This window comes from Aptenodytes patagonicus, chromosome Z, assembly GCF_965638725.1.
Source record: "Aptenodytes patagonicus chromosome Z, bAptPat1.pri.cur, whole genome shotgun sequence".
NCBI lineage: Eukaryota > Metazoa > Chordata > Aves > Sphenisciformes > Spheniscidae > Aptenodytes > Aptenodytes patagonicus.
Genome location: NC_134982.1, coordinates 69,110,537 through 69,134,158, shown reverse-complemented (window position 1 = coordinate 69,134,158; position 23,622 = coordinate 69,110,537). Strand labels below are relative to the sequence as shown.

General features: G+C 39.9%; 1 protein-coding gene across 1 annotated transcript in view; it reads left to right on the top strand.

The window, feature by feature from the left end:
- Window positions 1-23,622, top strand: part of SRFBP1 (serum response factor binding protein 1) — an 87,271-nt gene that overhangs the window by 14,436 nt on the left and 49,213 nt on the right. The window contains exons 2-3 of the mRNA XM_076361743.1: window positions 13,337-13,425; window positions 15,607-15,679. Of these exons, the coding sequence (XP_076217858.1) occupies window positions 13,337-13,425; window positions 15,607-15,679 (162 nt within the window). The remainder of the gene's footprint in view (window positions 1-13,336; window positions 13,426-15,606; window positions 15,680-23,622) is intronic.

The window sequence follows — 23,622 nt, the reverse complement described above, 5'->3', positions numbered from 1 at the left end:
GTTCTTTTTTTTTTTTTAATCCTTCAGATTTATAAAGAAATTGAGAAATTACTTAATAGGTATTTCTCCAACTTGATCACTCCTCAGCTGATGCTGAGTTTTGTTTTATTTGTTTAATGAACTTGAAACCATTTTTCCTTTATGATTTCTTTACGCCTGCATAGTAACAACATATACATAACATATATAGTGACATTGAAATAGAAATTTTGAAGTGGATGACTCTTAGTACAAGATGAGTGGTTGTGTTGAATGACAGATTCACAAAAATAATGCATTTTCTGGTAATATTAAGATATGATTATTTGGCAAATGTTGTGCTGCTGTAATGTTGCACAGGCTTCCCATTCTTTCCCTGGCTTCTTAGCATGTGAGACTAGTGTAAGCTGAAGGTAACTGAAGTAACTATAAAAATGTCTCTTCTTACCTGAAGTATCTTGCACGGAAGAACTTTTCCTTCTTCTATCCAGTTCAGCAAGCTGTCAGTGTTCTAACTTCCCTTGAAGCTTCAATCACCAGATTAAAAACATCAGTCCAAACAGTGTGGTAAGAATAAAACATATTGTATGTTCAAGTTGCAGAACAAATGATGCCTGGCATCTTACAGCTTTGAGTCCAGTATTCCTTAAAACTTCATACCAGTATCCTCAGCTATTCCTCTGTCTCTACAGTTTTTTAGTGGTGTTATGCTTGGAGTTGCTCTCTTTGAGCACTAATCAGTAACTGTAGTTATGGCCTGTGTTTCCCACCTGTTTGGCCGATCAGGAGATGTGACTGGTGTTCTGTGGCTGATTCAAAGCCAGATGTGCTGGCAAATGAGTATGCATGTACTAATTGGCAGCCAAAATGGAAAAGATTTTAATTCTGCTTGTGTATTTCTTTCATGCAAGGCATGCTAATTTTAGTCCTTATCTCCTGCTTGGCTACCAGTTTTCACAAAGTGTGTAGGAGCTCTGGCCTGTGCTGATTTGTCAAACTTGGTTTCTGTTTAGTAAGCCTGAAAGTTACTGGGGAGGGATACTGACAGGCAAACAATGTGCTGACAAACTTAATTTCCTCAGAAACCAGGTTAACAAATTTAATTCCAGAATACACACAGTTTTAATGTTCCACTCCTTCAGGATAGCTGAGAAAAGTTATAATGTATTGGCTTTCAGGACTCTTGAGGTTTTTCTCTGGTGACTTAGGAGGCCAGTACCACAATCTCTTTGCAAAAGTGATCGTTAATTAAACTCAGTTGGAAATGCTGAGCAGCAAACAAATCTCGAAAATCTAAATTTTGAAACAAAGTTGAGCAAGTGGGACTTTTAAGATGACATGGACACAATATGTTTTAAATGTAGGATAGGATATGTTTTCCTTCATTTTTTGAGAATGTAAATAAAGTAATTTATCATAATATCAGTGTTACATAAAAGTAGTTATACAAATTGATGTAATGTTTAAAGAACTTCAAGTCTAAATAAACTATTAAAACGCAAAATTATACATAGAAGAATCAGCTTGGCTGGCAGGCTTCAGAGTTTCCATCTTAACCTTTGAGTCAGCTCAGGTGCTGATTCTCTGCTTGCTTTTAAAGCCCATCATAAGCTGTGCCACCTTTCTGGATGCAAATAATTGCTTTCAGTGGATGTTGTCCAAAGCACTTCCAAAACAAATGAATGCATGAATAATATGAGGTCAGTTCTACCAGTGCAAGAAGAAGGGCCAGCATGCATTCTTGTAGGGCTAATTGGCATACAACTGCCACTGTTCCTATTTCCCCATTCCCATCCCACCCCCAATTAGTACCCTAGTACAGCAAACTGATCTTACAGCTGGAGCTGAGCAGCTTTGTTGTGGTTCAAAAATGAATCTTGATGTTTTACTTAATGACAAAGCACACTTGCGTGTTAATCTGAGTGAGACAGTGTGACAGTTGACCTGCTGACTGTTTGGCCATAGGATATTGGAGGCCTTTTGATGAGGAATGGATGATCCACGAATGCCGAAGTCACGTAGTTCCTTGAAAGTGAACTGTAGCATGCAAAGAACATCTGGTTAGACAGAAGAACGGTATGAGGATGCTTGAAATACACATTTAATGAAGTGCAATTTACAAACCCATTATTTTGAACCTCATGAGGTTCAACAAGGCCAGCTGCAAGGTCCTGCACCTGGGTCAGGGCAACCCCCGGTGTCAATACAGGCTGGGGGATGCAGGGATTGAGAGCAGCCCATGTGGAGAAGGACTTGCGGGTGCTGGTGGATGAAAAGCTGGACATGAGCCAGCAATGTGCGCTCGCAGCCCAGAAGGCCAACCATATCCTGGGCTGCATCAGAAGAAGCGTGGCCAGCAGGTCGAGGGAGGTGGTTCTGCCCCTCTACTCTGCTCTGGTGAGACCCCACCTGGAGTACTGTGTCCAGCTCTGGAGCCCTCAGCATAAGAAAGACACGGAGCTGTTGGAGTGGGTCCAGAAGAGGGCCACGAAAATGATCAAGGGGATGGAACACCTCCCCTGTGAGGAAAGGCTGAGAGAGTTGGGGTTGTCCAGCCTAGAGAAGAGAAGGCCTCGGGAAGACCTTATCGCAGCCTATCAGTACTTAAAGGGGGCTTATAAAAAAGATGGCGGCAGACTTTTTAGCAGGACAAGGGGGAATGGCTTTAAACTAAAGGGGGGTAGATTTAGACCAGATATAAGGAAGAAATTTTTTTACGCTGAGGGTGGTGGAACACTGGCACAGGTTGCCCAGAGGCAGGTGAGATGCCCCATCCCTGGAAACATTCAAGGCCAGGTTGGAGGGGGCTCTGAGCAACCTGATCTAGTTGAAGATGTCCCTGCCCACGGCAGGAGGGTTGGACTAGATGACCTTTAGAGGTCCCTTCCAGCCCAAACTATTCTATGATTCTGTGAGGATTCAACAGTCAAGTGCTAGGTGGAAGTAAATGTAAATGAGGGAAGGTAGAGAAGAATATAAGGGAAAGAGCGCTGTGTTTACAGTTTGCCAAAGTTTATTCACTCTTACCACTCCCCTCTTGTAAACATTTCTACAGTGCACTTTTTCAAGTGACTGATACCGCATGACTGAGACAATCAAACTGAAGTAGAATAAGGGAGGATGATCTGATGCACTGGTTTGTTTTTTCAGCTAGGCTGTCAACTGGTTGTTCTGCTGCTGCTTTTCTTGCAAGATGGAGTGATATCTATTCAAATGCTTTAGTTTTACATTATGTTGCAAAGTGGTTGGTACTTAAGACCTCTTGCTGGCTTACCTAGCAAGGAGTCTTGCATCTCTTAATTCTGTCAGACAAACCCATCCCTTGATGTTTTGGGGATTTGACAGACAAACTGAATTTAACTTGCATTTAAAGCGCTTGCTGATCTGGTACTAAGCAGTCAGAAGAGAGAGTTCTAGCTCCTTGCTGGTGGTTAGGCTAATACTGTGGTTTGTGAGTTGTGGTAAGTGAAAGGGTGGCGAGTGCTCAACAGTGTTACTCAAGCTCATTTTTAGATAAAAGTAGGTTAATCTTTAAAAGCTATACATTAACCTGAGTAATGTTATATTTTTAAAATATATCAGAAAAGGGGTGTAAGTTTGTAAACCTCTTTTGACTGTTTCTTTTTTTTTTAACAACTGTGCAGTTTCTACAGAAAGGTGCCTATCTTACTTGAAGTGGAAGAAGAGGAAGTAGCAACATGACAGTGCATTTTTAAAGGAGAAAAAAACCAAAACAATAACAAGCCCAAGCCAAAGTAATCACACCACCCTCCCAAATTAATACTGGAAACACTGTTGTTGCATTTCTGACTTTGTTATGTGACAGGTGTCATACCCAGTTTTGCCACAATTTTCTTTTCGTGATAGCCATTCAACTCTACAGGGTTGGATAATTGTGATTTGTGTAATTAATGCAAAAAATTACACATTGTTTGTGAGTCAGTATAGTCAAGGCATGGTGTTATGCTTCAGATTGTGCAAGTAACGTAGAGATTCATAATGTTGCCTTGGGAGCAGTGCTCTCTTTTTCATCTGCTTTTAAAAAGTACACCATTTGAAGAGAAAAAGGGGAAAAAACCCTCACCACTCTCATTATTTATTTACGTGTTCATCCTGATAATTCTTATGTCACTACTGTAGCTTCTGCTATTACTGTCTTCCTGTGAAATCAAAGCGTAAGGGGGTGTGAAATTCACATGTGGCTTCTAGCTAGAGCTCTGGACCAATTAAGAAATCCCAGACATAGAAATCCATTGATTTGAGCTTGGCTGTGACTGCCTTGATCACATCTCCCTGCAACATTCCATGGAAATATTTTTAGCAGAGTGGTAGCTGGGGGTTTTCAAATTCATGTCCAGCTGATCAATTAAATACAGGGTTAGAAATCGCCTTCAGGTAGTCTTCCATTTTGGAAGACTTGTGTAATTTTTATTTCCATGTGGTGACCTATGTGCTGATTTATGTAATATAGCATCTTTGGGCTAGTTTATTACAATTATTTCTTATCTGGACGTTTACAACTACTACTGTTTACTTAGAGTTTAGAAATGTGTCTAGCCAGCTCATGATCCTGGTTTGGACTTGAGAGCTCAAATGCTTTCTGAAGTACTACATAGAGCCTGACTCCATACAGTGAGAGACACCGACTTTGAAGCAGTAAATCCATTAAATTTTGGTCTTTGGCAACGAGCAAGTAATTCTAGACTAGCCTTACTCCCTCCCAACTATCTGAGATATTTGGAGTTGCTTTTCAAAACCTTTAGATGAAAATGATCTTTGCTAGCAGTCCGAGTACTCATTGTGGTTTCCACTTGGAGAAATTATGCTAGAAATGACAACTGTTCTCCATGCAGGAGGAAATACAGTGCTATATTGAAAAAAGAAACTCTTATTTCAGTGCTTCAGTTGAGAAAGTACAAAGAAAGCAGCATGGACAGACTGTGGAGGAAGGGTTTGACAGTCACTCGCAAGGAGTTCATGCACTACTTTTCCCATGAGAAAGGTGGACACATGCCCAAGTGGCAGTGTGCTTTTTCCTGTTGATCTTTAGCAACCCCGCCTCGGGAACCTGACAGGGTGAGTGCCCAGAGGCCAGACAGACTGCAGGTGTTGCGCTTTGCGGGTGCCTCCAGCCAGTGACAGTGCTTCTGCCTGCTTTGGGTAGCAGGGTGCTATATTTTAATCCAGAAAAAGTTGCCTCATGAACTTGTCTGCATTTTGTTAGATGTGTTGTGATATAATTCAGTCCACTTTGTTCGAACCTGTTTGTATGTAGCTGAAGATGGCAAAGGCAAGATTAACGCTACATTGGTATGGCACAGACACTAGCTGAAGAAACTGTGTGTTCCTTAGCACTCGTTTTGCTGGGATTTGATCCCTATATTAAATACAGGGATAGCTCATTGATCGTAGTCTGGTTTGTTGTAGCCCATCTCTTGGCTCTTCATGTCTCCTTCTGCACATTCTCACTTTGCTATTTTGCCCAGGAACTACCTAGCCTTCATGTGACCATAAGGGGAAACAGTTCAGGAATCTGATCTGGCTGAAAACTCACCTTATTTTGTTTTTTGTAAGGTTAGGATGTGTGGGGTTTTTCTTTTTTGTGGATATATATTTGTGTAAAACTGTCCTGGAACTGAACAACTGAACCCTGATATTCCACATAGGTGCATTTTTGTTGTTCTTGCTGCCGTTACCTCCCTACTTATATATGTTTTTACAATGCAAATATATGAAGCTATAATAAGTCTAAGACTGGCTATTTCCAGATATTTTGACATGTATAAAATACATACTATAATATAGTGATTCTTTTTCTAAAAAAGAAAAAAATAAGTAAACTTGGCAATTCCTAACTTTTCCTAAGAATCTAAAAATCGTTAGATCTTTCAAGCTGACATTCCAGATAATAGAGAGAAATATTTGTAATGAAGTTCCAGAAACATTTTTTCACTTAGATTATTCACTCAAAAGATTATGTACTATTGTTAGTTCTGGCTAATATGTGATCCAGCTGCAGGTGTTTTGAATTTTAAAACTCTCTGTTGCCAAATAGCACCAAAAATTAACGTTTAGAATACTCTGTTGCCATGGTAATTTCTTGGTTAGAAGACTGCCAAGTAACTATAAAATGAAACCAATGCTTTTGGTGTGCCATAAAACGAGGAAAGGAGAGATCAGTGAGAACTGAAACATTACTTAGTTCCATGTTTTTCTTGTAGGTATTGGAGAGACCTTGAATACTCAACTTAAATACATTTCACCTTTTTGGTTTTTTTAAGCTGGATTTCTCGCTTTGACATGTGTTGATGGCATAATTTAAGCAACATACACAACTGGTTTTGGTGTGTTTTTAATGACTTCTTCCCTTTCTACTTGTGCTGGGTTTTTTGCTTTACCTATTAAACTGTCTTTATCTCAATCCACGAGTTTTCTCACTTTTACTCTTCTGATTCTCTCCCCCATCCCACTAGGGGGGGAGTGAGCAAGCGGCTGTGTGGTGCTTAGTTGCTGGCTGGGGTTAAACCACAACACTACTTTAGCAGTGCTGCTTAAACTTGAGGGGGTTCAGAAGCAAATTTCTTCATGTAGTAAAATCAAAAAGCTATTATATACCTTTGGGCACATGTAAATAATATTTTCCTTTTGCTTTGAACCATTTTGATCGTAATGGATCAGACTCTCTTTTCAACCTGCTAGGGTTCTCTCGGCCTGAAAGGGTTCCACTAGGACTGAGGTATAGCTTGTACATACGATTTCATTTATCACTATTGTTCATTCACTAGACCCAGTTTGTGCAGGTATGTGGTAATTTGTTGATAACAACATGATCGGGTATATTTAAAATAGTTTCTTTCCCGAGACAGAATTTACAGGGTAGATTCTTGATGTTTTCTCATTGTCATCCCACTCTCAGGTGTGACATTCATGTCAGATAAAGCCTGTTAGCCTTGAGAGCACAGGAGGAAACTGAAGTAGAAAAGCAAACTCGGAACTACCCTTTCCCCCCCGCCCCCCCCCCCCCCCCCCCAGGCATCAAGTGATAGACATAAGAGACCTTATATTGCAAAGTGGATTTGGACATGTCTATGTAAGATTACAGAACATTGCTTAGGAATGATATCTTCAAACTGTAAATGAAATTTTTTTGCAATTGTGTCTGGACCTTGAAGACAATCTTCATATAGGAGAGACTACCATGTTGGAGGAGAGGAGGGAGGCCTTTGTTTAATGCATGTGTGTTTGTATAACACTATGGATATTTGAGAACACTATAAACTCTTACAATGAGTTTTTTCACTGGATGAGGATGGGTGCAGTGTCCTTCCTTGAGGAGAACTGAATGATTTGTCTTTTCTGGTTACTTGTACAAGAACTAGGACTAGACTGTGTGCTGGCATAAAGCAGCAGTGGATGAAGAAAGTCCAGTCTGTCTAGTGCTGGTTGTTTAAGGATTTAATAATTTGTTTAAGTGCATTATTGGGTCAGGACCAAAACGTTCAGCACCTCATGGGCTGAAGCCCAAGGAGAACAGTTATATGTGCTTCAGGCTGCTCAGAGGAAAAAGACATGGCCATCAGTTTATTGGCTTTCATGCATTTTGGATAGCTGGGGCCGACTGCATAAGTAAACTTTTATTGATTTTGAGTTAAGAAGAATTTAAGACATTTTGAGTCTTTCAGGTATTTTCATGTACAGTACTAGCCTTTGTACATTGTAACATGAAAAAACACTTTAATTTTCATATTGTAAACATACACAGTTCTAGTATTTCAGTGTTTTTGAATAGAATATATTAAACAAGTCATGGGCAGAAACACATTATTGCTTATTTTTTCTCTTAATCCATTGGATTAATATTTTTTGAAGAATGGTTTGGTTTTGTTGTTTTGGGGTTTTTTTTTGGTCAAGTATAGTTGATAATATAGTTCAGAGTAGACACGTACCTTTCTTGATACATCTACAAATCTTTAGTCACACTTTCCTTTATTTTTTTCTAATTGGCTGAACACTAGCTTAGTTTGGAGGCGTGTTGCCTGTACAGACCTCAAAACAAGTTTCAGAAGTGGCCAAGAATAACATTTTATTCTAATGTACTGTTCCTTTGAGAACTTTGCTGCTGTTGTCTTAAAAATGTGAAGGCAAATACCTTTGACTAGTCATGTGAATATGAATGTAATATTGTGCCTATACTGTTGTTTTGTCCACATTGCTTGGTGTGTTTTTGTTGCCATCACCAACATGAGGACTGTTCCATAGTGATTTATGTTTTTGGAACCTAAACCAGATTTTTTTTTTTGGTTCTTTCTTCTAAAATTACCTTAGGTTTCTCTTCAAGAAACTTGAAAATTTTCATAATAGGTTTTTTGCAACAGCTTAATTGTGTGGGAGGCTTAAAATAACTTTCTGTTCTATTACATGTGGTTTGTCTTGTATTATATACAATAACCATGTCCCATTAATTTAAAATGGATAATGTATGTGATCAGAAGCTCTTTTCAATAAGTCCAACACTGATTCAGGCACTGATTCGGCCTATCCAAGATTTTTGTTAGTTGAAATTAAGTAATTCGTAGCTGTGACTGAAATGTCAGTATTCAAACCAAACTGTTTTCTTGCAAAAAAAACCTAGAAGGTGTCATGGTTTAACCTCAGTCGGCAACTGAGTACCACACAGCCACTTGCTCACTCCCCCTGCCCCCGGTGGGATGGGGGAGAGAATTGGAAGAGTAGAAGTGAGAAAAACTTGTGGGTTGAGATAAAAACAGTTTAATAATTGAAATAAAATAATAATAATAATAATATACAAGGCAAGTGATCCACAGTGCAGTTGCTCACCACCCGCTGCCTGATACCCAGCCAGTCCCCAAGCAGTGGCCCCCCCGGCCAGCTTTCCTCAGTTTATGTACTGAGCATGACGTCACATGGTATGGAATGTCCCTTTGGCCAGTTTGGGTCAGCTGTCCTGGCTGTGCCCCCTCCCAGCTTCTTGTGCACCCCCAGCCTCCTCAGTCGGTCGAGCATGGGAAGCTGGAAAGTCCTTGACTAGTGTTAAGCACTGCTTAGCAACAACTAAAACATCGGTGTGTTATCAACATTGTTCTCATCCTAAATCCAAACCACAACACTGTACCAGCTACTAGGAAGGAAATTAACTCTATCCCAGCTGAAACCAGGACAGAAGGAAACTTAGAGATCAAAGGTATGATTAAACAATCCTGGGTCAGTTTCTCTCCCTTTATTCCCCCTGCTTGGGCATGAGAAGGGCTTGAACACGCTGAGGACTGGGGAAGGCTTGATTGGACTACCACACAAGAGGACAAATCTCTGGGAATGGTTATTCACCCTTCAGAGGCAGGAGCAACCTGGAATAAGAGGAAAAGTGGCTGATGCTGTTGGTTTCTCCCTTCCTCAGCTGTCAGTTCTGGGTTAAATACAGTTCTTGTGATGCCTTTAAACACACCCTTGTTAGATGCATTGTTTGCTGGAAATCACCCTCTTGGTTTGACATACACCCTCTTGTTCCTTTGTACTATGCCAATTGTACCCATCCATCCAAATCGGGTCTCTTTATTGCCAGGTACTGCCGCTACTAGCAGTGAGTATGGGGAGCTGTGTGCCCATCACATTAGTACAGGTTGTGCTGAAGTCAGGAATTCCTGTTATAATCCCCCTCGGTAATGTGCACCTTTAATGTGCACTTGGACAAAGGTAAATTGCAGGAGAGGGTTTCTAGTTCTTGTCTCGCTAGTAATCTGCTGATCCCATGCTGTGCTCTTTGGTCTTTCTCTCTTGAAACAGCAGCAGCTACTGTCTGCCTATGGCTTGAAATGGCTTGTGTGCAGTTGGCTGGTACACATCATGTTTTGTGGCAATGCTTACTGTAGGTTGCAAGCTGTTGGGGTGGTGGAAGCCTCTCTTTGTGGAATACCTGCAGCCATGGAATTTTTTTGCATTTCATCTTTGTTTAGGATCTGTAGTAATATAAATACTTACAGTATACTGTGGAAGGCACAGTGCAGAATGGATGTGATTTTTATTCCCAGTCATAGCTTTTGAAACATGCTTATGTGCTTTCAGGCTAGTATGTGTTACTACCTAGGCTTGTTTTTAAAAGAGAGTTCATTTCCCCTATGATTTCTTTTAGATTTAATAATTTCTATATTATCTATATCTATTCTTACTCTTATATTATCCTTACTATTTAAGAATTGTAATTAATAAATATTTATTAATCATTAATAAACACAAATATTTGTTAGTATTAATAAATAGTAATGGCTTAATTGCCCTGTAGATAATGTTTTCCTACAGAATAAAGAAATGTCTTCAACAAAGGAAAGCACCTCTTGTTCTTTGTTGCAAGGAGTCCTTGAAGTGGTTATTTCCACTTACAATTCTAGGCTTCCTGAATTTCCAGGAATCCTAGAATGTGTTCCTATTGATAGAATAAATTATTTGCTTTGAGATTTGCTGTGTTTATAATTATCCTTTTGCATTTACTGCGACCTCTAAATAGATTAAAAATCCTTATTGCCTGGTCTTAAAGCATTGGTAAGTCTCACCGTGACTTACACTGCAGCCTTTCAGTTTCAGTGCAAAGACTTCTCCTTTTCTTGTTGTCTTTTCTTAACCTATTTATAAAAAAAAGTCTTACTTATTAGGGGTAAATATTTGTTGTTATTTTTCAAAATCTGCTACTGTTTTTGGTGGGGTTCTTCTGGGGTTTTTTTGTTTCTTTTTTTACTCAAGAGGAAGTTGCCTATCTCACTTTGTAACATGAGAGGCAGATAGTTCAGTGAGTCCTAGGAGCCACCCTGGTGGTCTAACCCCCTTTGTTTCAGGCATACTGTAAATCTAAAGCAAAACTTTTTTTATTTCTGTCCCAAAGAGCTGACTGCTTTCTTGAGAACTTTATGAGTACTTCCAGGAACACAGTTGATGCATACTGTCCCGTGTGAAAGAAGTGGCTGTGGATTACATAAATTGATATTCCTAGTCTGCCAAAGAGCGAATACCTTCCCTCATTCCTGCTGTCATATGTCTATACAGCCTTCATTGGCTGGCAGCAGAGGAGGCTGGGTTTTGGCTCTTGTAGGCCCTGGAAACATGCTGTGTCTGCATTAATATTTCTATTAAAAAAATATATTACAAAATATTTTTTGAGAGAAAGTTAAATATACTTAGTGTTTGGATACACAGTAACTAATATGTAAAGTATGAGTTATTTAAATTCAAATATGTTTGTAGCTTGTGGATATTTTTAATGGGTATTTAAAAAACAAACAAAAAACAAAACAAAACAAACACCCCCTCCCCAAACTTTCTGAGAAGACATACCCAGTTTGCATCTGAAGTGCCAAACACTTTGAACGTACGTAGTATCTAAGAGGTATTCAGCCAGAAGATGCTTTATTTTCTTCCATTTAGAAGAAGATGTAATATAGGGAGCTGTGATAATTCCATTCAATATCTTAACAAAAGAAATGTTTACGTGCTTGGATGGCAAATGGTAACGTTAAGGATTTCTTCCTTAGTGCATGGGGACTTGAGTAGTGCTGCTGTCTAGCAGAGACTTGGCACAGGTGCTTTTTGGCACGTGAGTTCTGCTCTGAACTGAAGTAGAAATGCTTGTAGGTAGACCTGTGTGCACTTATTTTCACTAGGGTAACCGAGCTAAGCACTGACCTTTGCTGTACAAATTTTAGACCAGGAGACCAATTTTAAGCCAGTCATTCTTGTCCCAAAAACCTTCTTTGCCTTTTCCCTTCTCCCTGTGCAAGTGCCAGTAACGCTGCCCCAGTGCAATTCCCCTCCCTTACTTTTTGGGGGAACACTGCTCCACACACTTCTCCTCTGCCCGGCAATCAGCATGTGCCCCTCTCTAGAAATTGTTTTGCTCTGCCTGATTCAGCCTTCAGTAGAGCCACTGCTGAGTACAGTTCAAGGCTTAACCACTTGCTTGTGTCGGTAACCTAGCTACAAACATAATCAGGTATGCAAAATATGCGGGGGGTGTGTGTGTGTGTGTGTTGTTTTTTTTTTAAATAAATGATATAGTCTCACCTTTATGGTCTCTGCACAGGGGATATATACTAGCCAGGCTTCCCATCATAGGTGTGAAATGTTTCCCTGTGAGCTTTGAAGTTTTATTTTTTCTCTTTTTTTGGTCAAGCTTGATGCAGGTTTATAATACTAATATTCCTGGTGGAACTGACTTGATGGTGCAGTCACCATCAAGCAATCATTTTGATGTTACCTCTGAGAAATTAGAAGATAAAATAGAAAGCTGACGTAAAGAACTTCCTTAACAAAGAGGTGCCAACTTATTTTGAAACTTATCCCATTGGATAAATTCAAGAGAAATTCGGCTTTTTGTCAGGAAGACTGGGGTTTTTTGTTTGTTTTAATATTTCATATTTTCTAAGTTTAACTGTTAAATACAAAATCTTAATAGTGATAGTAAGATAGATCTGAATAAATAAGGGGTTTTTTTGAGCTGTAAAAAAAAGCAAGGTTGTAAGTCCCTGTTGACTTCCTGTATTTCTGAAATGTGCATCATTGACAAGACAATGCCTAGGCCTAAGGTTTCCCATGATGCAATTTAATAGCAAAAGATTCCAAAGATCTGTCTGTTTGTACCATCTGTCTAATAATAATTAGAACTCTATTTCTTCTATTTTGGGGCAAGAAATAAGACTAATGCATCATTGTCAGGTTTTCTTTAATACTGTCTACTTTGAAATACATTTTGGGAACAGAGTACTGGGTAGGATAGGGAGTAGAAAGAGGCTCTAGTGCGTTGGAAATCACTTTGATTTTATTTTCAACAAAAATCAATTCACATACATAAAAAGGTTTTCATATCTCAAATTCTGTTCTATAATAAATAATGTTTAGTTTGGGAGTCTTTCCTTAATCTTTCAAAATGTTTCATAATGAAAATGCTTTTACGTATTATGTACTAATGGAAAAGTACTGGTGCTGTTTCACTGGGACAAAAATAAACAAAGTGAAGGCAAAAGGTGAGTCTTTTCAAATCTCTAGCTCAGTCTAGCTCTAAGAATAATATTAACGTATGGCTAGTTAGGAATGTCTTGTCTTCTGTTTAGACCTCAGACACATTTTTAGACTGTTGGTTGTTCTTCCTCTGATGTTTATGGAAGCAGTTTGATTTTGAATGAAATATGAATTCATTTGAACTGGAATTTGGTTAGCAGGGGAATGCACTCCGTTTTAAAAAATAGTTCTTTTTGTTGAACTAATTTCTAAAATTTAAGTCAATGTAGTGAATGTATTGTATATGGAAACTAATCAAGGAAAACAAGCTTTATAATGTCTTCCATCTTTCTGACAGGTTGTGAAGATGAGAAAAGATGTGAAGAAGGCCAGAGTCCTGACTATTCGCAGACTAACCAGACACATCGGGAAACTAAAGTTGAAAAAGTCAGTTTTAAGTATCAGTGTTCTTGTTTGTCTGTTTATAAATGAGACAGTATCTTAATTGTTCTCCCAAAAACAGAGAAGTGGGAGAAACACATATTACATTTAAAACTTAAGGCACTATGATGCATAAATTCTATGGGTATTATTTTTACATCCCTTTAGATAGACTAAAAATACTAACTAAAAAGCAGTTTCATAAAGCAGAATTGGGATAACATTTTTTGTTTAAAGGGATTTAGTGTATTGGAAGCTAATCCCAATCGCTTGCAGAACCTTTTACAGCACTACTAAAAGTGTCAGACTTGATTTTCAGGTTATTCTGCTGTTGAACATAAGTTGTGCAACATTTTCTCACTGTAGTTGCCTGCAAGGTTCTATAGCAAAAAATATTGTTCAGTTTGCATAGATATACAGGTCATACTTGATTTTTAATAATTAGTATTAATTAATATTTAAGTAAACAGTTAAAACAACATATTTATAGATTAGATTATGTAGATTGATGGAGTGACTATATCAGTGGACGCAGGAAGGGCTACAGATGTCGTCTGCTGGATCTCTGTAAGGCTTTTGACACGGTCCCCCACAACATCCTTCTCTCTAAACTGGAGAGCTATGGATTTGATGGGTGGCCTGTCCGGTGGGTGAGGAATTGGTTAGATGGTCACATCCAGAGGGTAGTGGTCAACGGCTCAATGTCCAGATGGAGGTTGGTGACAAGTGGTGTTCCGCAGGGGTCCGTATTGGGACTGGTACTGTTTAATATCTTCATCAATGACATAGACAGTGGAATCGAGTGCACTCTCAGCAAGTTTGCAGATGACACCAAGCTGAGTGGTGCGGTCAACATGCCAGAGGGACGGGATGCCATCCAGAGGGACCTGGACAATCTCGAGAAGTGGGCCCATGTGAACCTCATGAGGTTCAACAAGGCCAAGTGCAAGGTCCTGCACCTGGGTCAGGGCAACCCCCGGTGTCAATACAGGCTGGGGGATGCAGGGATTGAGAGCAGCCCATGTGGAGAAGGACTTGGGGGTGCTGGTGGATGAAAAGCTGGACATGAGCCAGCAATGTGCGCTCGCAGCCCAGAAGGCCAACCATATCCTGGGCTGCATCAGAAGAAGCGTGGCCAGCAGGTCGAGGGAGGTGGTTCTGCCCCTCTACTCTGCTCTGGTGAGACCCCACCTGGAGTACTGTGTCCAGCTCTGGAGCCCTCAGCATAAGAAAGACACGGAGCTGTTGGAGTGGGTCCAGAAGAGGGCCACGAAAATGATCAAGGGGATGGAACACCTCCCCTGTGAGGAAAGGCTGAGAGAGTTGGGGTTGTCCAGCCTAGAGAAGAGAAGGCCTCGGGAAGACCTTATCGCAGCCTATCAGTACTTAAAGGGGGCTTATAAAAAAGATGGCGGCAGACTTTTTAGCAGGACAAGGGGGAATGGCTTTAAACTAAAGGGGGGTAGATTTAGACCAGATATAAGGAAGAAATTTTTTTACGCTGAGGGTGGTGGAACACTGGCACAGGTTGCCCAGAGGCAGGTGAGATGCCCCATCCCTGGAAACATTCAAGGCCAGGTTGGAGGGGGCTCTGAGCAACCTGATCTAGTTGAAGATGTCCCTGCCCACGGCAGGAGGGTTGGACTAGATGACCTTTAGAGGTCCCTTCCAGCCCAAACTATTCTATGATTCTATGTTTTTAAAGATAACTGTCCAAAAGTAAGTTATGATGTGTCTTATTGGAGACGATATAAGATAAATCCATTGCTGTGTTCAAAGTGTAAATTGAGCGTGCTCTTCTCCCACAATTTTAGCAAATTGTGCAAAATAAGAAGCAAGCCCAATGATCTTTTATATTTAAATATTAAAGATCTTAAAATGTAATTATATTTGAGATATCAGTGTCTCCTATGTATTGTTGATAGGAATTGTAGTTACTGTTTTCTAATAAAGTAACATTTGTCTGTCTTCTTATTCTGGTAAATCCTCAGTGTTTTTTCCTCTGTTCAGAACAGCATAAACATTAGATTATGTTCAACTCTTTGTTAAAAAGTTCATTTAACAACAAGGGAATGTGTTTATGCTCACTCTTGTGATATTTTTATTTTGCTACTTAGTATTAGCCCACGGGGAAATAAAGTGAACAATACCCAGGTTTTTTTTAATAAAGACAAACTTCATTTGCAGGGGTTCAGAAGACTTGAAATTAAAGAACCAAAAACGAGTTGAGAGATTAATAGAAGAAATCCATGCCATGAAGGTAATACCATGTTTAGTTATTTAAATACTAAAGGCAATTAATTTTAGTAACAAAAAGCTTTTGTTACTAAATGGGACTGCATTACTGAAATGTAACTGAAGTAGTTCCAGAGTGACCTTGGTTATTACTGTAACACAGCTGGAAAATTATGAATATTTGCATATTTCCGTGTTTGTTTGCTGCATCTGTCAAGGTGTTAGACAATTTGAGTCTTAAGCTTGCCAGGCTAAACCTGAATTTGTTTAGAAATGCATGGTGCTTGAAGTTTTTACTGTAACAGTTAAAGCGCAGAAATTAAAGTTCTCATGCCACTCAGGGGTATGGAAGGCAGTTTATGTGCCTGACAATACAGTATCCTTGTTGTCAGTTCTCTTAGCTTTAAGTATGATGCTACTTGTATTTTACGTTCAACTTCAGAGTTCTGTAGTAGTTTGAAATTTTAGCTGCAAGGGACTCGTAACGCTTGAGTCAGACCTTTTTTTATCTTCAGCCTTGCTGTCATTGATACAGTTTTTGTATCTTATACATTATGACATATCAGCAAATGCTTCAGGAATTTTACAACTTCTTAATGTTTTGTACTAGTCGTATCTCAGTTTTCACCGATACTGCTTAAAATTGTGTGTGTTGAAATGAGGTACAAATTCCAGTCGTAAGGCTTGAGCACAAGAGTCCTGTATAGGACAAGAAAACTGTTTTCACATAAAATGGCTGTTTTGTTTGTTTTTCCTTGAATGACTAGTGATTAGTCACCCTTACCGTTGTGTGTGGGGTTTTTTTTAACCTTTCTCTTTTTTTCCCCTTTCCTGATCCTTGCACAGATCTTAGTCTTCAAAAAGGCTGGTAACTGGAAAGGCTTCACTGACCCATTTAGATGTGCTTTGTGCCAGATTCATCAGGTGGAATCATAGAGGGTTTTAGCACAGTACTTACAAAACAAGAGTCCTCACTAATCAGTAAAGGGGAAAAGAGAATGGGCAGCACTGTATTAAAGGGTAAAGCACTGGTCAAGCAACATGGCAGTCATATTGAGGCATTCTGCTTTTCTGGCTTGCCATCAGCCTTAAACTTGGTCCTGTAATTGCTCTTTTTTTTTTTTTTTTCTTTTTGGATGACACATTTACATGTTTATTGGAGTATGATGAGGATTCTGGAAACATCTCTCAATTTGTAAGAGTATACATCAAGTGATCAGGTGTGGTGCAGCACTGAGCTCACAAGCCCATGTTTTATGTGGCTTCTGTGAGTGCTCCTGAGAGGGTTTCACTGCAAGATCCATTCTGCATGCATCTCCCAGAAGTGTTCGCTTTGTCCACATTGTGCTTTTCCTTATGGGGTTGGCTCATGCAGATATCTTAAAGGCTGCCTGCACTCAGGACTCTATTGGCCAAGTACATCCAAGCTGTTTCTTCAGTTGGCGTTAATGAGTGCAGGACTTGTGTTAACTTTAAGAGCAATTGTCAAGGGAGGATAGAGTTATAATCTAGAGAGCTGAAGGAAAACAAATTTTGCTTTGAAATAGTTTATAGAAAGGGAGGAACCTTCAACATGAGCAGCTGAGAAAGAGGAAAAGCTCTCCCACTTCTCAGGCAAATAGCTAGTAAATGCAATCGGGTTATCTGAAATTATGCTGTAAGGGGTCTTTATTGTTAAAAAGAATGCACCCTTATATTAATAATATTTTTATAGCAAAAAGATTGGTTTTCTTGGGGGTTTTTTAGTCTTTAAAAATGAACAAATAGGCACTTACTAGCTCTACAGTGTATTTGTTTCTTAGATGAAAGAAAAATTCCTGTTTCTTATGAATCACAGCCTAAAAGGCACTAGTTGTTTACATATTTTTTCACCACTGTTGATTTCTAGACTAAGAGGGCTTTTTAGAGTTGGCATAGAAATATGCCTCATTCAGCATGGAAGAGTAACAAGACAGCTTTCACAGAAATCATTGACATTATTTGAGATAGTGGGAGATTTTGTACTCGTATAACATCACTCCAAGCAACCTTTTGTCTTAAGTTATTGATCATAGGATTCATAAAGAAGTCTTTGCATAACCTGAATGGATATTTTAGAATTTTTAGGAAAGAACGGACAGAATAGAAATGGTTAATAAGGTAAATTGGTAAGTGGTCTACGAAGTTGCAACTTAGGGGAGGCTTGTATTATCCAGACTATTCTAGCAATTTCAGTGTGTGGATCCCAAACACTTGTCAGAAGAGATGCAAATCCTTTCAAACTGATTGACTGTCTGTGTGCAGAATATAGGAATTGGTTGTTTTCCATGTAACATGTAGAAATAACCCATAAACTTCTACTTGCATGTTTTATGTAAGACAAAATGTCTGCCTTCTCTCTTACTGAATGTTTAGTCTTGAGGAGTATAGCAAGCTGCAAAGAGAAGTTCAGTTGAAAAGACAAAAAACAACAAAAATAACTACACCAGCCGAAGTGGTTTGGAGCCAGAAAGTGGATGTTACAGCAGAGTCTGACAGCATGTGTCTTTTCAGATTAAAAGATTTCTTGAGATGGCTACTTACAACTTCTAGAACTTCTTTATTGGTTGGACAAAGACATGAAGGGTTGCTGTAGATTGAAGAAATAACATCTTTGAAAGAAAAGGAAAATAGTACGATTTTTTCTGAGTTTTTCCCTGTTGCCAAAGACAGCACACCTCTTTCTTAATATTCATTTTTCTGCCATCAGTCAAGAACAGACCCAGACCACCTTTCTCTACCACATATCCAGAAAAAAAAAGGCTTCTGGGGACTGCTGGCATGAACAGGGTCTTTTGTGAAGGACTTTATGTATCCTGATGACCTCAGAAGGCACGAGGGGAAGATTCCATTTCACAGGGAATTTGTTTCAAGCTCAGGGAAGAGAGACTGAAATTCTGGGACCTTGGCACAGTTGTCTGTCTTTGTGAAGTTTTTAATGTGATGGCTTAAGTTTCTCTTACTCAGGAAAAAATCTGAGGGGTTGAATCCCAATAAGGGAGAATTCCTTGCCTTCTTCAGAATTACGTTTCTGCATTCAGCTGCCTGTAAACCCACAAACCTTTTGTACTAGTTCATTTACTTGGGGAATCTGTTTCTTGGTCAGCACAGTGTTTCAATATGGCTGCTGCCACTCATGGAACAACTGTTATCTTTCATCCAGACTGTAACAAAAAAAAAAAAATCAATTGCCTGATGGTGCATCTGTTGTTAGAGGCTGGCTGCCTGCAGCTCAGCAGGACTTGTAATGAGACAAATGTGAACTTCTGGTTACAAGATCTTAACTTCTCTTTCTAGTGTGGATCTTTACTAATTACCATCTGATGTTATAGGAAGGAGAAAATGCTTGCTATTATTTGATAACTCTTGTCTTATCACTAACTCTTGGGGATGCTTTTTTTCCTGTCTTCAAGTAGACTCTAAACAGACACTGCTGACATAATTTCACTGCAAATACACTGTTTCCTAGGAGTGGGACATAATTAGATGCTCACTTTTCAGGTTAAATACTGTGTCTGTGTCTACTTTTTTATATATCCTATACATACTCACACATGCACAGTTCTGCATACATTGAAAACCCAGGAAGTGTTGGTGCTGGGCTGTATTAAGAAACTTTGTTATTTGAATTTGCAAATAGCATATGTTGTTATGTTATTGTTGGAATTACATTTATTTTTTTATTCTATATGTTTTCATTGTTAGAACTGGAGATTAAAAAACTTAATCAGCAAATACAATTAATAATGTCTCAAACACAACAATCAGAAGTAAACATTGTGGGAAATGAAAGCAGTTAAAAATTCCAGCTACGTGGATGCAGGCACTGGGTTAATTGTTTGCAGGAGTTCTCAAAGCTATTGGAATAATACACTGTTTTTTGAGTTCTTCAGATTTCGTTTTGCCAAAACCTTATAAAATATTTATTTAACAATTCATGAAAGATGGGAAAAAAAGAACAGTATGATCCTTTCTAGTCCTTCTACTATGATACTACTTTTTCAAAATATAAAATTGTGTATACTTACAGGAATGTTTTTCCTTGTTTGTCAGGCTTGATGATACTGTCAAAATGGATTAATTATCCATTGTGGAGTACTTCTTACCATATTTAGGATGCTATGATATTTTTAAAAGTTTCTTTACACAAAAATAACTGATTGTCTAGTGATTTCTTAGCAACGTGTAGCTTATCTTGAATTGTTTCAATTTCTTGGCTGAAATTAGGTCTTAACACAACTTTGTGGTTGCTTTACTGTGTATTTAGGAGTAGTTTTTGCTTTTATCTTAGAACAAAAACCTTGGTATTATGGCAGGTGTTGCTATAGCAGTATCATGTTTGGAAGATGCCCATTAATGAAATATGGAAGAAAGGCTATTTGTAGTGCTTGAAGAGAAGATGTCTTCCAGTTGTTGGGAATAAGCAGCAGTTAGTTACAACCATTGTTAAATGGCTTGGAAAGATATGTTCTCTATCCCAAAATTATCACTGGAGAAACAGATAAGTCAATACAATGTTATTGTTTTAATACACTTAAAACACAATATTTATTGCAGAATAATGAGTTTAGTACAAGAGATACAGGAAAAAATAATGCTTTACTCTAAATTATTTTCTCTCAACTTTATATTTTAGCAAGATGTGAACAGAAGTAGAGTTAAGTGTGAACTCCAGTATTACTGTCAAGCTTTTGAAAGCCAAATTGTTTTGTAAAGTTGGAGCTTCAGTCTGAAGGATGTTTTCACAATCTTTGGCCTTGGAACAAAAATCGTCCAATTTCATGAAAGTAATAGTGATATGGGTGAGAAAGGGCTTTTGCTCAGGACTGGGTAACTGATGATTTTAGAGTAGCCTAAGGAGCTTGATAGATTTTTTCTTTTAGTAAGGTCTCTTTGCATGGCATTTTTGTATCCTGAAATACCAGGCTTTTTCAAAAAGCCTTATCATTTTCTTCTAACAGTAGTTTCTTTTTTGGTTAATGCTTTCATCGTCTGTAGCCTTGGTTTCAGTTAACATCTCAGTGTAGAATGATTAAGAACATTTAAATAAGAGTGAGGACTAATGTGCTTTTTTGCAGTTTTACTTTTTCTTTCTCTTAGTGTATGTTTCCAACAACAGTCTTGCATATTTTCTTTCATAATAGATAGCAGACTTTTGTATTAATGTTATAGAAACTTTAACCTTTGAAGGTTTTTGAAAGAGTAGTGGGAAGCTCAAACTCTAATGTAATCAGCTTAGGAAGGGTCCTTGATGCTTCTCAACAAAAGACAGAGGTGGGGTGGTCCAGCTTTCACAATGGTATGGGCCAGATGCCACTTACAGACCATTTCAGGGAAGGAAGAAGGGGTAGAACTCGAGGTCATTCAGCCCCCCTTCAGTGGAGCAGAGCAGATCCTTGCTTTGGCAAGTGTCTGACTTGTTATCCATGCATGATGCATTTTTCTGCAGTAATGCAGAAAACTTGGTGGTTTGAGTGGTGGATAGATCCATGTGTGCATTACTCAGGTGTACATGTGCAAGAAGTCAGGCACTTCTAGGAAACACTGAATTTTACTGCTTGTTTTCGCAACAGCACATTCTACTTTGTCAATGACATTGCGTGGCTTTCCTAGGTAACGTATGCCCTAGTAAGGCAGATCATTTTTGTTATACAAACTCTGAATATTCATTTAACAGGTATCTCAAATTCTGTCAGGGCTGAAGTAGAAATCTCTTCCAAGTAGGAAACACAAAGTAAAGAGCACCTAACATAACACAGAAGATGGCATGGATAAACAGCATGTTCCTGAACCCAAACACAAAAAGGAAGTCCACCAAAGGTGGAAGCAAGAACAGACTACCTGCGAGCAATGTAGAGACACTGCCTGAATGCACACAGCATTATAAAATACAAAACTCAGATGGATTTCCAACTAGTGAGGAATGTGAAGGTCTGCAGGAATGGCTTCTGTAAGTAGACTGGGAGCAAAAGTAAAGCTAAAGGAAAATAAGGGTCCACAGCTCAGTGAGAGCATATGGAAAAGGGTGAGGTATTCAGTGCTTTTTTATTTTTTTTTTTTCTTCTTGGTTTTTACTGGTAAGTTCTGCACTTTGGCTTCTCAGTTTCCAGAGCCTGTGGGAGTGAAGCGTTACTCACAGCAGAAAATGATGGCATTAAGGAATGCATAAGTCAGTTGGACATATACCATTCCATGGGACCAGGTACCTTGTACTTGGGGTGCAGAAGGAGCTGACTGATGTCATGATGAAGCTGCTTTCATCGTTTTTTGAAAGGTCACAATAATTGAAAAAGGTTACTGACATGTGGAAAAAGGCAAACATCATGCTTAACTTCAAGGAGGATCTGAGCAAATACAGGCTGGTCAGTCTCAACTTAATCTCTGGGAAGGTTACGGAGCAAGTCTTTATGGAAGCTAATTCCAGGAACAGGAAGGACAGGAAGATGACTGGGAATAGACAGAATGGATTTACCAAGGGTGAATTGTGCCTGACTGATCTGATTACCTTGTATGATGAGGTGACTGTCTGTATAGACAAGAAAGAAGCAACAGATGTTGTGTATCTTGACTTTAGCAAAGCCTGTGACACAAACTCCCGTAATCCCCTCATAGCCAAACTAGGGCCAAGAAGACAAGGAAGGGAAAACTGCCCTTTATGTGAGAGAGCAGCAGGAATTCATGGAACTCTGCCTTGAGATGGATAATGAGCCAGTTAAGAGTATAAGGGTCAGCATTACCAGACAGACCAACATGGGCGGTATTATTGTGAGTATCTGCTACACACTGCCTGATCACAAAGACATAATAGAATCATAGAATCATTTAGGTTGGAAAAGACCCTTCAGATCGAGTCCAGCCGTAAACCTAACACTGCCAAGTCCACCACTACACCATGTCCCTGAGCGCTGCATCTACATGTCTTTTAAATACCTCCAGGGACGGTGACTCAACCACTTCCCTGGGCAGCCTGTTCCAATGTTTAACCACTCTTTCAGTAAAGACATTTTTCCTCACGTCCAATCTAAACCTCCCCTGGCACAACTTGAGGCCGTTTCCTCTTGTCCTATCGCTTGTTATTGGGAGAAGAGACCAACACTCACCTCACTACAACCTCCTTTCAGGGAGTTGTAGAGCGCGATAAGGTCTCCCTCGAGCCTCCTTTTCTCCAAGCTAAACAACCCCAGTTGCCTCAGCCGCTCCTCCTGACACTTGTGCTCTAGACCCTTCACCAGCTTCGTTGCCCTTTGTTGGACATGCTCCAGCACCTCGACGTCCTTCTTGGAGTGAGGGGCCCAAAACCGAACACAGTATTCGAGGTGAGGCCTCACCAATGCCTAGTACAGGGGCACGATCGCTTCCCTGTTCCTGCTGGCCACACTATTTCTGATACAAAGATGAAGACCCCCTTCCAGATGACTTTGCGTGCCCCAGAGCACAACTTCCCCACGTTACAACAGCTCCCACCACGCAAAGGCTGCCCATGGCAGTGCGCGCATGCCCTGTGCTGCAGGCCAAAGCACGGTAGCAGCCTGCCCTCTCAGGGTGCCGTGTACCAGCAAGGCCCAGCCTTGGTTAGTGTCCGATTTCCCCCATGCTCCCCACCAGCACCCACAGCATTGGCGCTCTGCCATCAGTGCCCTGCCTGCCTCCTCCTGCCCTTGCCTCCCACCACCTCCCAGGACACCACATGCTCCATCCGCACACCCAGGTCCGGGGGCTTGCCCCAGCCCCTCAGAGGAGATGAAGGAAACCCCTCTGCCACCTTGGCTGGGCAGAAAGACCTCCTCACCCCTCCGCCCACCCCACCCCACCCCACCCCACCCCAAGGAGGTGGAGGATGCGTCTCCCAGTCTACAGGCCAGCACCAGAGGTGCTGACACTGCAGAGCATGATGCCGGCGGAACAAAAAGGAGGTGGTAGGGTGGCCCTACACCCATTAGCACCCGTCCG